The 14,265-nt window shown below is 50.4% G+C and overlaps 1 protein-coding gene across 1 annotated transcript in view; it reads left to right on the top strand.

The window, feature by feature from the left end:
- Positions 1 to 14,265, top strand: part of LOC140427856 (suppressor of tumorigenicity 14 protein homolog) — a 318,812-nt gene that overhangs the window by 124,279 nt on the left and 180,268 nt on the right. Inside the window, exon 9 of the mRNA XM_072513648.1 lies at positions 5,422 to 5,519. Coding sequence (XP_072369749.1) covers positions 5,422 to 5,519 — 98 coding nt within the window. The remainder of the gene's footprint in view (positions 1 to 5,421; positions 5,520 to 14,265) is intronic.

Below are 14,265 nucleotides of genomic sequence, written 5' to 3'. Positions count from 1 at the left end.
AATTGCTCTTTCATCCACACTGCTCACTGTCAATCCATCTGTCTTTGTGCTGGACCAGATTGCCCATAACCAACAGGAGAGTGCGAACACTGGAGGGTGGCCCCAGAGCTCAAGCCACTCTCCTCCCACAAGGAACAAGTAGCAGAGCTTGCCAGTGACGATTGTCTAGTCAATCATTAATGATGTCTTCTGTATATTCCCAACATGATGAAGGAAGCATGTTCCTCAGCCCCAGCCTCTAGAATCCGAGTCTGATGATGAGCCTCTGCAATCAGCCCTGAGAAATGTTGCAGATGTAAAGATTGTGAGGGGAACACCAGGGAGGGGAACATCAGGGAGGGGAACACCAAGGAGGGGAACTCCAGGGAGGGGAACATCAGGCTCAAAGGACTTCCACTTTGGTTTCCCTCCCCTTCCCTTCCCCACTCCCTCTCCCTTTCCCCTCCTCCTTGCCCCTCCCTCTGCCCCCTCCCTCCTTCTCCCTCTCTCTCCCTTCCTCATCCCCCTCTCCCCTCCCTCCCCTCTTCCTCCTCCTCCCTCTCCCTCCACTCTCCCTCCCCTCCATGCTCCCTTCTCCTCCTTCTCACCCCCCCCCCCACCCTGCCTTGTCTCCCTCAGAGGTAGCCACTGACTCTGCTTTTAGGTGTGAAGACCAAACAGGCTTGACTGGCACAGGATGAAAGTATCATGACAAGTCCCTGGGAATCTTGCGCAATGCTGATCTTTTTATGGTTGGATGTAAGCTGCACAATGGTAAGAGTGTTGGTCAGGTGATCTACCACGTGTGCTGTTAATGACTCCCTGGACCTGTGAGAGGACAGCCAGAGTAGCAAAGATCACTCTGATTGGGCTCATTTGTTGAAAAGGGCATGTAAGGCCCAGTCCTGACAAACACGACATTGGACATGCGAGGTTCTGTAAATATCTGCTGCCGATCCCTCACGGAGACAGAGTGGAATAAGTCCACGGAGGCAGAGGTCCCTTCACCAGAATCCCTTTTATTAACAAAACCAACAGCAGTACGACCAGCTGCATTCGGCTTGCTGTCTACACTGGGAATGCAATGGATCTGACACTCCTTGTTATATACAAAGAAGAGGTTCCCTGATTGCCCCACTAATCAGCGAACTCGTATTCCAATTGGTCAATCTCAAAGGCCTGGTCTACGTCATTACACAGAGACTGTTACATTAGGGGCTATGAGACATAAACAGCTCGTAGCAAAGCATGCTTTCTTGGCCAGAGGTCCACTTGACAAGAGGTCTTCCTCCAGGAGATTTCAGTTGTCAGTGTCAGTGGCCCGCTGTCACAATACCCTTAGCCTCCTGAGGCACTTCCACATACGTGTCAAACACAGTCATATACAGGTTGCTTATCCTCTGCCGATATACACTATATGCTGTATCACCTGTAAACTATGAAGTGGCAAGCGGGTGATGAGAAGGTTGGGCAGCACAGTAGCACAAGTGGATAGCACTGTGGCTTTACAGCGCCAGGGTCCCAGGTTCGATTCCCCGCTGGGTCACTATCTGTGCGGAGTCTGCACGTTCTCCCCGTGTCTGCGTGGGTTTCCTCCGGGTGCTCCGGTTTCCTCCCACAGTCCAAATACGTACAGGTTAGGTGGATTGGCCATGATAAATTGCCCTTAGTGACCAAAAAGGTTAGGAGGGGTTATTGGATAACAGGGATAGGGTGGAAGTGAGGGCTTAAGTGGGTTGGTGCAGACTCGATGGGCCGAATGGCCTCCTTCTGCACTGTATATTCTATGTACATGTGTTGCTTCTGCTGCTGATGTTGCTACTGCTACTGGTGTTGCTACTGCTACTTGGGTTGCTACTGCGACTGGTGCTGTTGCCACTGCTGCTGGTGGTGCTGCTGCTGGTGTTGCTGGTGCTGTTCCTGCTGCTGCTGGTGTTGCTGCTGATTTTGTTCCCAGTGCTGCTGGTGTTCCCGCTGCTTCTGGTGTTGCGGCTACTGCTGGTGTTCCCGCCGCTGCTGATGTTGCAGCTGGTGGTGGTGTTGCTGCTGGTATTGCAACTGCTGCTGATGGTCCTGATGTTGTTGTGGTGTTGCTGCTGCTGGTGGTGCTGCTGATGTTATTGCTAGTTTTCCTGCTGCTACTGTTATTGCTGCTGCTGGTTTTCCTGCTGCTGCTGGTGGTGGTGCTGATGTTGCTGCTGGTGTGGCTGCTACTGCTGGTGTTGTTGCTACTGCTGGTGTTGTTGCTGCTGGTGTTGCTGCTACTTCTGGTGTTGTTGCTGCTGCTGATGTTGCTGCTGGTGTTGCTGCTGCTGCGGGTGTTGCTGCTTCTGCTGTTGCTGTTGTTGTTGCTGATGGTGCTATTGTTGCTGCTGTTGCTACTGGTGTTGCTGCTGGTGTAGCTGTTGCTGCTGTTGTTGCTGTTGCTGTGTGGTAGTCGGTATTAGAGGTATTATGGTACCCTGTAATGCTGTAAGACTATTGGTGTAGGAGGTACTGTTTTCATTGGTTAAGCCTGCCTGCTGGTTCCGCCCAGTAAGGAGGAGTATAAGAACCCCTGTCTCCCCAGCAGCTGCCTTCTGTACCTGCGCTGCTGGGGGAAACATCTAATGTAATAAAGCCTTCAATTTTTTCCAATCTCGCTTCTGGAGTTATTGATCGAGCATCATGTTGCTGGTGTTCCTGCTGCTGGCATCACTGTTGCGGCTGCTGGTACGGCTGTTGTTGCTGCTACTGGTGCTGGTGCTGTTGTTGCTGTTGTTACAGCTGCTGGCGCTGCTGTTACTACTGGTGTTTATTTAGTTCCTCATCTGAGGTCCAAGGTAACATTCCATTAGTGACTCTTATGCTGAACTGAATGTTCACAGCTGGGAAGTTTGAATCTAATACATTAAACTGAGAAAGCAGAATAAATAACGTCCAAAGTAATGGGGAGGAGCCCAAGCTGTGAAAGCACATTCTCAGAACAGATCCTGTGAACAAAACTTTTCACCAAAGCAAGGGAGCAATTGTGAGTTCTCGGTATTAATCAGATTAGAGAAAGATTGTGACTGGTGTGCCCAGGCCAAGGCTAGATGTAGGGTTTAAAAAATATATTGATATTATAATAGTAGACATCTCATAGCAAATGGGGCCCTTTTCCTATGAGTACATCAGGACTAGTCATTTACAGTCACTGAGTAAGTTAAAAAATTTTTGTTAAATGGCATTCTGGAAATTGGATTTGCGCTTTGGTATTTACATTCCATGGGTATTATTCTGTGAAAACTATCAATGCATAACCTTTATTAGCTTTTTTAAATATTTGGATTTTTAATTTAAATTCTTTATCAGTTGTAAATTGGTTTGTCTATACACAGAAGAAAATGCACAAAAAATACTAGTTGGAACTAGCTAGATACAGCCTGGATAGAGGGAGAGGGGTTAGGTAGTGTGGGGGAATGTTCCTGGCTTTTGGTTGCACTGTGGAGTGTCATTGCCTTTTTCAAAAAGCCCAGGCAGAAAGTCTTTAAAATCAGCAGCAGTGGCTGGGATTGGAGTGTTGGAGGCAAGCTGCTGTTTAAAAAGCAGGGTGCCAGGGAAACAAGAACTGATTTGAATGCTTTCCAGACACAATCTATAAAAAGTGTTGTGTTATTTTGAACTGACTGATTTTTGTCTCTGGATTTTCCTAACATCCTGGAAAGGGCCCTTTCATCTTGAACTTATTTCCACACTGGGATGGTGGGGGCAATTTTCTCTGTGCACTTTGCCTCAGTGAATTTTTAAAAACACCTTCTCTATAAATGGGTTTAAGACTTCAGGACACAGAAAATCCCGTGCCTCCAGTCTTTTTCTGACTTTTAGGTTGTGAGTTAGTTCAGAGAAGCTAAAATATCTTCAACCAACCAACAACCAGTCCACAACCAACGGATGAGACGATCTAAGCTCAGCAGTCCTGCTGTCACAGCGAACCGTGAATGCTGGTGGGCAATTAAACAACTCAATGGAGGAGGAGGCTCCACAAATATTCCATCCTCAATGGTGGGAGAACCCAGCACATCTATGCAAAGATACGGCTGACACATTTGCTACAATCTTCAGCCAGAAGTGCCGAATGGATGATTCATCTCAGTCTCCTCCAGAGTTCCCCAGCATCATAGATGTCAGCCTTCACTCAATTCGATTGACTCCATGTGATATCAAGAAACGGCTGAAGGCACTGATTACTGCAGCAGCTATGGGCCCTGACAATATTCCGGCAATAGTACTGAAGACTTGTGCTCCAGAAGTTGCCCCACCCTAACCAAGCTGTTCCAGTACAGCTACAACACTGATATCTACCTGGCAATGTAGAAAACTGCCCATTGACCAGAAACTGAATTGGACTAGCCATATAAATGTTTTGGCTGCAAAAGCAGATCAGAAGCTAGGTTTCATGGGCCTCCTGACTCCCCAAAGCCTGTCCACTATCTACTAGGCACAAGTCAGGAGTGTGATGGAATACTGTCCACTTGCCTGGATGAGTGCAGCTCCAACAACACCATCCAGGATAAAGCTGTACATTTGATTGTCACCCCATCCACAAACATTCAATCACTCCACTATCAATGGTCAGTGGCAACCGTGTGTGCCATCTACAAAATGCACTGCAGGAACTCACCAAGGTTCGTTCGACAGCACCACCGAGAAGGACAAGGACAGCAGATACCTGGGAACACCACCACCTGAAAGTTCCCCTCCAAACCTGAGTGGAAAATATCACCGTTCCTTCATTGTCGCTCAGTCAGCATCCTGGACCTCCTTCCCTAACAGCACTGGGAAAGTACCTCCACCACGTGGACTGTAGCGTTCAAGACGGAAGCTCACCAGCACCTTCTCGAGGGCAATTAGAGATTGACAATAAATGCTGGCCGTGCCACATTAGGGATGTTGGCCAAGCCAAAGCGGCAGGTGGTTGAAGGAGCAGATGTTTTAGCTTGCGTCTCGCTGATTGCTCGTAGGCGGGTCTTGTTGGTGTGGTGGTCAGCTTCTCCACCCTGTTACTTGGGGTGGCGAGGGGACCTGCTAGAGTTTCTGACCCTGGAAAAGGTGTAATTTGCTCGAAGGAGGGTGAAAGAGGGGTTTGTTCATCATGCACTTTCAGAAGTTGGTTACCGTTGACTGTTGAGAAGGGCTGGGGGAGGGGGGGGGGCGGGTTGGTGGGCTGGGGTTTTGTGGGGTTGTTGTGAATTGCAAAACTGTTGAAAATTTGTTGACTAAAAATGCTTTCAAATAAATAAATAAATAAACGCTGGCCTTGCCAGCGATGCCTACATCCCTTGACGGAATAAACAAAAAGTTAGTGACTTTTAATTGCAGTATGACTTGGAAGTTTGCATTTACTCTACAAGAAATATCCATAAATCATTTTGCAAGTCAGTGTGATTTAAATGTATTTATTCCTGTGCTTTTGATTTTCAGCCTGTGGTGGAACTATAACTGCCTATAATGGATCACTGGTCTCTCCATTTTATCCCAGTAACTATCCTCCAAATATCAACTGCCTTTGGACAATTACAGTAAGTAAAATAAAGATTATCAATGTTTGCGTTATTAAATGAGTCGAGTTCTTCAGATCGTATGAAACTTTAATATAATAGCTTTATTTGCCACATGCATGCGGGGGAGCTAAAACTCAGCCGTCTTAACTACAACTCGGTCCAAGAAAGCTCTACCCATAAAGCTGTCTTACACATCTTATACAGTTTTGGATAGTACGCACTAATTCACAAGAATACAAAGTGATTCAAAGTCCTACAATGCAATCGATTATCAATACCGGCAGTTTGATTAGGTTACAGTCACTTCCCTGATGAAATGACGTGGATACGTTGTCTGACATACTCTACTTTTAATCGTTCAGTGGACACATCTTGTCCATCTGCTTTGCAATACAAAGGAACGTCCTTTAGACAATCAGCCTGTAATGAAGTGGTGAGTGCTCCGTTTCCCTGATGCTTTTATATGGGTGGGTCCACAATGCTTCTTCCAGACATTCAGGAGCCAGACTGAGCGTTTTCAATTTGGAGGCGATGAAATGTATTACCTGAGTTTAGTATGCTAATTTGCATTTGTCCATATTTTGGGTGTTAGAGATTGTCAGGTTAACCCTTTCCAGGCATTCCCTTCCCTGCCGTACCATGTGTACCTCAGATCCTCCATTTTCCCTTCCACAATCAAATATTTATGCATAGATTATATGTAATTGGAACCTTACTATATGAATTTCAGTTGTGTGGTTGTTTGCAATTTATTTTGTTTCAGCAGTAATGATGAGTACCTCCACTGTTCTATGTGGGTTTTACTCGGGGGAATGTGACTCAACCCAATGCATTGAAGGTAATGGGAAGTAATGTTGGGCCGGATGTAAAACCAGCATTTCCACCCAGTTCTGTCTGTTTCTCACCCAGTCAGTCTGGTTAAACCTATGTTCATTGTGTCAACATAATAAATTCAAACACTTTGCATTTTTAAAAGTTTTTTTTTAACAAACAATTTTATTGAGGTATTTTTTGGCATTGTAAACAGTTACAGATTACAGAAATGTGTAAACATCAATATAAAACCAATACTTCAATCAAACCATACTGCACATGCCCACTCCTCTCCCATAGACACTACCCGCCTATTTATCCCTCCTACTCTACTCTAATCTCTCCCCTTTTCCTCCCCTCCTCCCCCCCGCTGACGTTCACTCTCCCACGAAGAAGTCGCTGAATGGTTGCCACCTTCGGGCGAACCCCAGTACAGATCCCCTCAAGGCGAACTTAATTTTTTCCATACCCAGAAAACTGTCCGAAAGCCATAGTTCGGTCTTCGGGGGTTTTGAGTCCCTCCGTGCCGACAGTATTCGCCGTCGGGCTGTTAGGGAAGCAAAGGCCAGAACATCTGCCTCTTTCTCCCCCTGGACTCCTGGGTCTTCCGAAACCCCGAAAATTGCCACCCCTGGAGTCATCACCACCCTTGTTTTCAGCACCCGGGACATGACCCCCACAAATCCCTCCCAGTACCCCCTAAGCTTAGGACATGCCCAAAACATGTGAACGTGGTTCGCTGGTCCTCCCGCGCATCTAGCGCACTTGTCCTCTGCCTCAAATAATTTGCTCATCCGAGCTCCCGTCATGTGGGCCCGGTGAACGACCTTAAATTGAATCAGGCCGAGCCTGGCACATGTTGCGGTTGAGTTTACCCTACTCAGGGCTTCTGCCCACAGCCCGTCATCCATCTCCCTGCCAAGCTCCTCCTCCATTTGAGTTTCAGTTCCTCCGTCTGGGTCTCTTCCCCCTTCATAAGCACCTTGTAGATATCCGAGACTCTACCGTCTCCTCCTTCTCCTCTAGAGACTATTCTGTCCTGGATCCCTATTGGCGGGAGGCGTGGGAAGGATGGGACCTGTCTGCGTACAAAGTCCCGCATCTGTAAGTATCTAAAGTCATTTCGCCTTACCAGCCCAAATTTCTCCTCCAAGCCCCTCAAACTCGCAAAGCTCCCCTCCAGGAACATATCGCCCATCCTCCCCACCCCCACCCACCGCCATGTTCGAAACCCTCCATCCATGTTCCCGGGGGCGAATCGATGGTTATCACATATTGGAGCCCAGACAGACGCACCCACCTCCCCTACATGCCTCCTCCCCTTGTCCCATATCCGCAGGGCCGCCCCCACTACTGGGCTGGTGGAGTACCTGGCCGGCGACAGTGGTAGGGGAGCCGTGACCAGGACTGCCAAACTGGTGCCCCTGCACGAAGCCGCCTCCACTCGCTCCCAGATAGACCCCGTACCCACCATCCACTTCCTTATCATGGCTATGTTAGCCGCCCAGTAGTAGTTGATCAGACTCGGCAATACCAGACCCCCTCGCTGCGGCTCCTTTCAAGCATCGCCTTCTTCATCCGCGGGGATATTCCCGCCCAGATAAAGCTCATGGTGATGAAGAAGGACCGTGGGATAAAGATCGGGAGGCACTGGAAGATGAACAGAAATCTAGGGAGGATTGTCATCTTTACAGTCTGCACCCTCCCCGCCAGTGACAGCGGGAGTGCATCCCATCTCCGAATCTCCCTCTTCATTTGTTCCATCACTCTAGTCAAATTTAACTTATGCAACCTGCCCCAGTCTCGTGCCACCTGTATCCCCAAGTACCGGAAACTTTCCTCCACCAGCCTAAATGGCAGCTCCTTCAGTCTATTCTCCTGGCCCCTTGCCTGCACCACAAACATCTCACTCTTGGCCATATTTAATTTGTACCCTGAAAACCGGCCGAACTTCCTCAATGTTTCCAGTATATTTTCCATCCCGGCCAGTGGTCCGACACGTACAGGAAGGAGCAGGTCATCCGCATAGAGAGAGACCCTATGTTCCACCGCCCCCCCCTCCCCCAGTCATTCCCTTCCACCCCTTCGCAGCTCTCAACGCCATCGCCAACGGCTCTATGGCCAGCACGAGCAGCAACGGGGAGAGTGGGCACCGCTGTCAGGTCCCGCGATGTAGTCTGAAATAATCTGACATTATCCTGTTCATCCTAACGCTAGCTTTTGGGGCCTGGTAACCAGTCCCTCCACGAACCCAAACCGTCCAAGTACCTCCCACAAATAGCCCCACTCCACCCGGTCGAAGGCCTTCTCAACGTCCATTGCCACCACTACCTCCACCTCTTTGCCCGTCGGGGGCATCATGATCACTTAAGCAATCTTCTCAAGTTAGCTGTCAGCTGCCTGCCTTTCACAAACCCTGTCTGATCGTCCCCAATCACCTCCGGTACGCAGTCCGCAATTCTAATCGCCAGGACCTTGGCCAGGAGCTTGGCATCCACATTGATCAGGGAGATTGGCCTGTATGACCCGCAGGATTCTGGGTCCTTGTCCCGCTTCAATATCAGCGAGATGGTGGCTTGCGACATCGGCGGCGGCAGGGTCCCTCTGTCCTTTGCCTCATTAAAAACCCTCGTCAGGACCGGTCCCACTATCTCCGAGAACTTCTTGTAAAACTCTACTGTAAAACTCGCCTTCAGCACCTCCCACAGGGTCGCTGCTGAAACCTCCCCCGTATCGTTCACCTGCAAGTAATTTTGCATGTACATCCGAAGTCTCTCACATATCCCCTCCTCCGACAACAGTCCTACGTCTAACCTCCATTGCGGGCATTGGTAATTCCCCCCCCCCCGACCTGCAGGTCCACCCAGTGCGGGGCATGGTCCGAGGTAGTGATTGCTGAGTATTCCGTATTCTTTACCTCTCCTACACAGTCCCTGCTCAAGATAAAAAAATCAATCCTAGAATATACTTTATGAACATGCGAATAAAACGAGTAGCCCCTTCCCGTCGGCTGTCTGGCTCTCCATGGGTCCACAGCCCCCATTTGCTCCATGAACCCTTTCAGCTCCCTTGCCATTGCTGGGAGTCTGCCCGTTCTGGGACATGACCGGTCCAGCCCCGGGTCAAGGACCGTATTAAAGTCCCGTCCCCCCATTATCAACTTACATGAGTCTAGGTCCGGGATCTTCCCCAGCACTCTTTTGATAAAGTCAACGTCGTCCCAGTTCGGCGCATATATGTTCACCAGCACCACTCTTCTCCCCTCCAGCTTGCCCCTTACCGTAAGGAATCTGCCCCCGCCGTCTGCGACTACGCCCTCCGCCTCAAATTGAACCTGCTTATTGATCATAATTGCTACCCCCCCTGGACTTAGAATTCCTTAGTCTAGTCTGGTCAGACACTTTCAGATGTGTCTCCTGTAGCATAATTACGTCCGCCTTCAGAGCCCGCAAATGGGCGAACACACGTACCCTTTTAACGCACATTTAGTCCCCTGACATTCCAGGTGATCAGCCTGGTTGGGGGGCACAACCCCCCCCCCCCTCCCCCCCCCCACCCTCCTAGCAACATCCCCCGATAACCCCACCCCTGCCATCACTGGCTGTATTCTCCCCCCCCACCTGACTCCCTTGACTAGCCAATCTGCTAGCCCGGTGACTCATCGCTCCGGCGCCCCCTTGTCTCACTCCCATTGTTTCCCCGACCTCATCTCCCCACTCCCCAGCACACCATCCCCCACTCCGACCCACTGGAGCAGTCTCACGAAGATGGGAAAGATCAAACAAGATGTAAACATCAAACAACATCGTGAGGCTGCTCCAGGTACAATCCAGTTCCAGCTGTGTACACAGAAAAGTGTTAACCCACGTCCCTTTCTGAGCACCAAAAAAATATATATACATAACACCGCAATAACCCAGTACCCGTACATCCCCCATCCGAAACAAACATAAAAACCATAGACACAAATGAAACAAAAGCCCCCAAGCAACATCTTTAATCCCCATTGCTGACCGGCCACCCTTTTGTTACAATACAGGCTCCAGCGCACTTAGAGAACCCCAAAAAAGGTACCCACCACACCAGAAAAAGACCATACGAGAGGGGGGGGAGGGGATACCCTCCCCCCACATCCCCAACAGGCAAAAACTGCCCACAAAAAATACACCACATGGCACCTTTAAAGCAGTAAACAGTCGACCAGCAGTCCAGGCACAGTAGGCATCCCCCCAAACAGTAACTCTCGGACCCTAGCTTGCGTCCGTGGGTCCTTTTTTCGAGACCAGCCCCTGATCTCTCACAAAGTCCATCGCTTCTTCGGGCTCGGAGAAGTAGTGGTGTTGGCCCTGATGCGTAACCCAAAGACGGGCCGGGAAGAGCAGACCAAACTTCACGTGCTTTTTGAACAACACCTCCTTAACTTGTTTAAAGGCTGCTCGCCGCCTGGCCACCTCCTGGATTAGGTCCTGGTAAATGCGAAGGACACTGTTATTCCACGTGCTGCTCTTACCGCTCTTTGCCCATTGCAGCACCCGCTCCTTCTCCACAGACCTGTGGAACCTAACCACCATCGGACGGGGGGACCCCCCGGACGCACCTGTCTCGCCTGTACTCTGTGTGCCCCCTCCAGCTCCGGCGGTCGCGGACAGGCTTCAGCCCCCGTCACCTGCATCAACAGGTCAGCCACGAACGCTGTGGCATCAGCTCCCTCTGCCCCCTCCGGGAGGCCGATGATCCTCAGATTTTGTCTGCGGGCTCTATTTTCCAGCTCCTCTACTCTGTCCAGCAGTCTTCTCTGTCTCTCCTTCAACCCGTCGACTTCTAGCGCAGCAATCGTCTGCGTGTCCGCCTGCTCCTCCCCCGCCTCCCCCAGCTCCTTAACTTTTTTATCCTGGGCATCCAGTCTCTGGTTCAGCTGATCCGCTGCCTTCTGAAGTGGGTCCAAGTAATCCCGCTTCAACGACTCAAAACTGCTTTTTATCACCTGCAGCATGTTTTCCAGCGCCTGCTGGATCGCCGGGTCCGAGGTCCGCAGGTCCGCCATCTTTGCTCCCGGGTCAGCTTCCCCTGCACCTTGCCTTTGTCCCTTCCTCTCCCGTTTTCGCTGCTTTCTGCTCTCCCGCAGTTCCATTCAGCTCTGCTCGCTCCTTAGCCCCCCGTGGCCATCCTTTCAGCGCTCCACAGTCCTGCAAAACCGGGGAACCAGGTCCTCAAATCCTGCCGGAGTGAGAGCCCCCGAATGTACAGCTCACTCACTCATTGCCGCCACCGGAAGTCCCTGGATTTTTTAAAGTTTAAATATACATATGCACGCATTGGAAGTAGGGAATACTACTTTTGAATTCGTTAGAATGCATTAGGCACTCTCATTTTCCCAAGTACGCAGTTCCGTCAAGCAGAAAAAGCCCCTAAGATAATGCTTAACAGTAGAATGAATATGCACTATCACAAAATCTATGCACAAAATGCATGCACTATCTTAGCTATTCGATAACTATGTCCTATCTAAATATGTTATCTAAACATTGAGCAGTAAAGCACTCAGTCAAGCAGTGCTGGCCCACCACCGTCCTTAGGCATTTTAGTGCGCAGATAAAATAAAGAGTTCTCAACACTACCCAAGGAATACCTGCAGCACTATCTTAATGGGCATGGATTTATGAAACAAAACTGCACTTAATTCAGTGCTAGTTAACAAATGTAAGGATAGAGGATGTGAGGATGCTCTGCTGAGGTAAGGACTTGAAGAATGTTCCTGGGCATAGGGGAAAGTTTATTCCTCCGCATCTGATTGTTACAAAACACCTGGGAATGCTTGATGCTATCACTGGGTCCTGAAGTGGGAAAATATTCCATTCCACAATATGAACATTGACAAGCAAATAAAAATTACATTATCTTTTTTTAAAAATATTTTTTTATTCACATTTTTCCAACAATTTTTAATAACAAACAAACCCCCCCAGAACAAAAGGAAGAAAGAACACAAACCCCACATTCAAAAATAACCCCTCCCCCGCCCAAATACCCCCCCGAAAGAGGCATCCCCCCCCCGCCCCACCCCCCTTCCCCCCCTGGGTTGCTGCTGCTGCTGACCTCCTCCTAACGCTCCGCGACATAGTCTAGGAACGGTTGCCACTGCCTGAAGAACCCCTGCACAGACCCTCGTAAGGCAAACTTTATCCTCTCCAATTTAATGAACTCTGCCATGTCATTTATCCAGACTTCCACGCTGGGGGGCTTCGCATCCTTCCATACTAACAAGATCCTCCGCCGGGCTACCAGGGACGCAAAAGCCAGGATACCGGCCTCTTTCGCTTCCTGCACTCCCGACTCGTCCGTTACCCCAAATAATGCCAACCCCCAACTCGGCTTGACCTGGATTTTCACCACCTTGGACATAGTCCTCGCAAAACCCCTCCAAAACCCCTCCAGTGCCGGGCACGACCAGAACATGTGGATGTGATTTGCCGGACTCCCCGAGCACCTCCCACATCTGTCCTCCACCCCAAAGAACCTACGCAATCTCGCCCCTGTCATATGCGCTCTGTGAACAACCGTGAATTGTATTAGGCGGAGCCTGGCGCAAGAGGAGGAACAATTAACCCTACTCAGAGCATCAGCCCACAGACCCTCATCAATCTCCTCCCCAAACTCCTCCTCCCACTTGCCCTTTAGCTCCTCGACCGCGTCCTCCTCCTCTTCTTTCAGCTCCTGGTAGATCGCCGAGACCCTGCCCTCTCCAACCCATACACCCAAAATCACCCTGTCCTGAATCCTCTGTGCCGGGAGCAACGGGAATTCCCTCACCTGCCGCCTCACAAACGCCCTCACTTGCATGTACCTGAACGCATTTCCCGGGGGTAACCCAAACTTCTCCTCCAGCACCCCTAGGCTCACAAACGTCCCGTCTACAAACAGGTTCCCCATTCTTCTGATCCCTGCCCTATACCAGCTCCGAAACCCTCCATCCATCCTTCCCGGGACGAACCGATGGTTCTCCCTAATCGGGGACCAGACCGAGGCTCCCATCTGGCCCCTGTGCCGTCTCCACTGCCCCCAGATCTTCAACGTTGCCGCCACCACCGGGCTCGTGGTGTACCTTGTCGGTGAGAGCAGCAGCGGTGCCGTCACCAGCGCCCTCAGGCTCGTGCCCCTGCAGGACGCCATCTCCAACCTCTTCCACGCCGCCCCCTCTCCCTACATTACCCACTTACGGATCATCGCCACGTTGGCTGCCCAGTAGTAGCCACACAGATTCGGCAGCGCCAGCCCTCCCTGTCCCTGCTACGCTCCAGAAACACCCTCTTTACCCTCGGGGTCTTATTTGCCCACACGAAACCCATGATGCTCCTACCTACCCGTTTAAAAAAGGCCTTGGTAATCATAATGGGAAGGCACTGGAACACAAAAAGAAACCTTGGGAGGACCATCATTTTTACCGACTGTACCCTGCCCGCTAACGAGAGCGGCAGTACATCCCATCTTTTGAAATCCTCCTCCATCTGCTCCACCAACCGCGTCAAATTGAGCTTGTGCAGGGCCCCCCAGCACCTAGCCACCTGGATCCCCAAGTACCAAAAGTTCCTTTCCGCCCTCTTCAACGGTAGGTCGTCTATCCCCCTTCCCTGGTCCCCTGGATGCACCACAAAGAGTTCACTTTTCCCTACGTTAAGCTTATAGCCCGAAAAGTCCCCAAACTCCCTTAGGATCCGCATGACCTCCACCATCCCCTCTACTCGATCTGCCACGTACAGCAGCAGGTCGTCTGCATACAGCGACACCTGGTGTTCCTCACCCTCTCGGACCAACCCCCTCCATTTCCTGGACTCCCTTAGTGCCATGGCCAAAGGCTTGATTGCCAACGCGAACAACAAGGGGGACAGGGGGCACCCCTGCCTCGTCCCTCGGTATAGCTGAAAGTACTCCGACCTCCGCCGATTTGTAGCCA

This window comes from Scyliorhinus torazame, chromosome 8 (genome assembly GCF_047496885.1).
Source record: "Scyliorhinus torazame isolate Kashiwa2021f chromosome 8, sScyTor2.1, whole genome shotgun sequence".
In the NCBI taxonomy this organism is placed as follows: Eukaryota; Metazoa; Chordata; class Chondrichthyes; order Carcharhiniformes; family Scyliorhinidae; genus Scyliorhinus; species Scyliorhinus torazame.
Note: the sequence above shows the minus strand (reverse complement) of the source record. Positions and strands in the feature narration are given on the sequence as shown.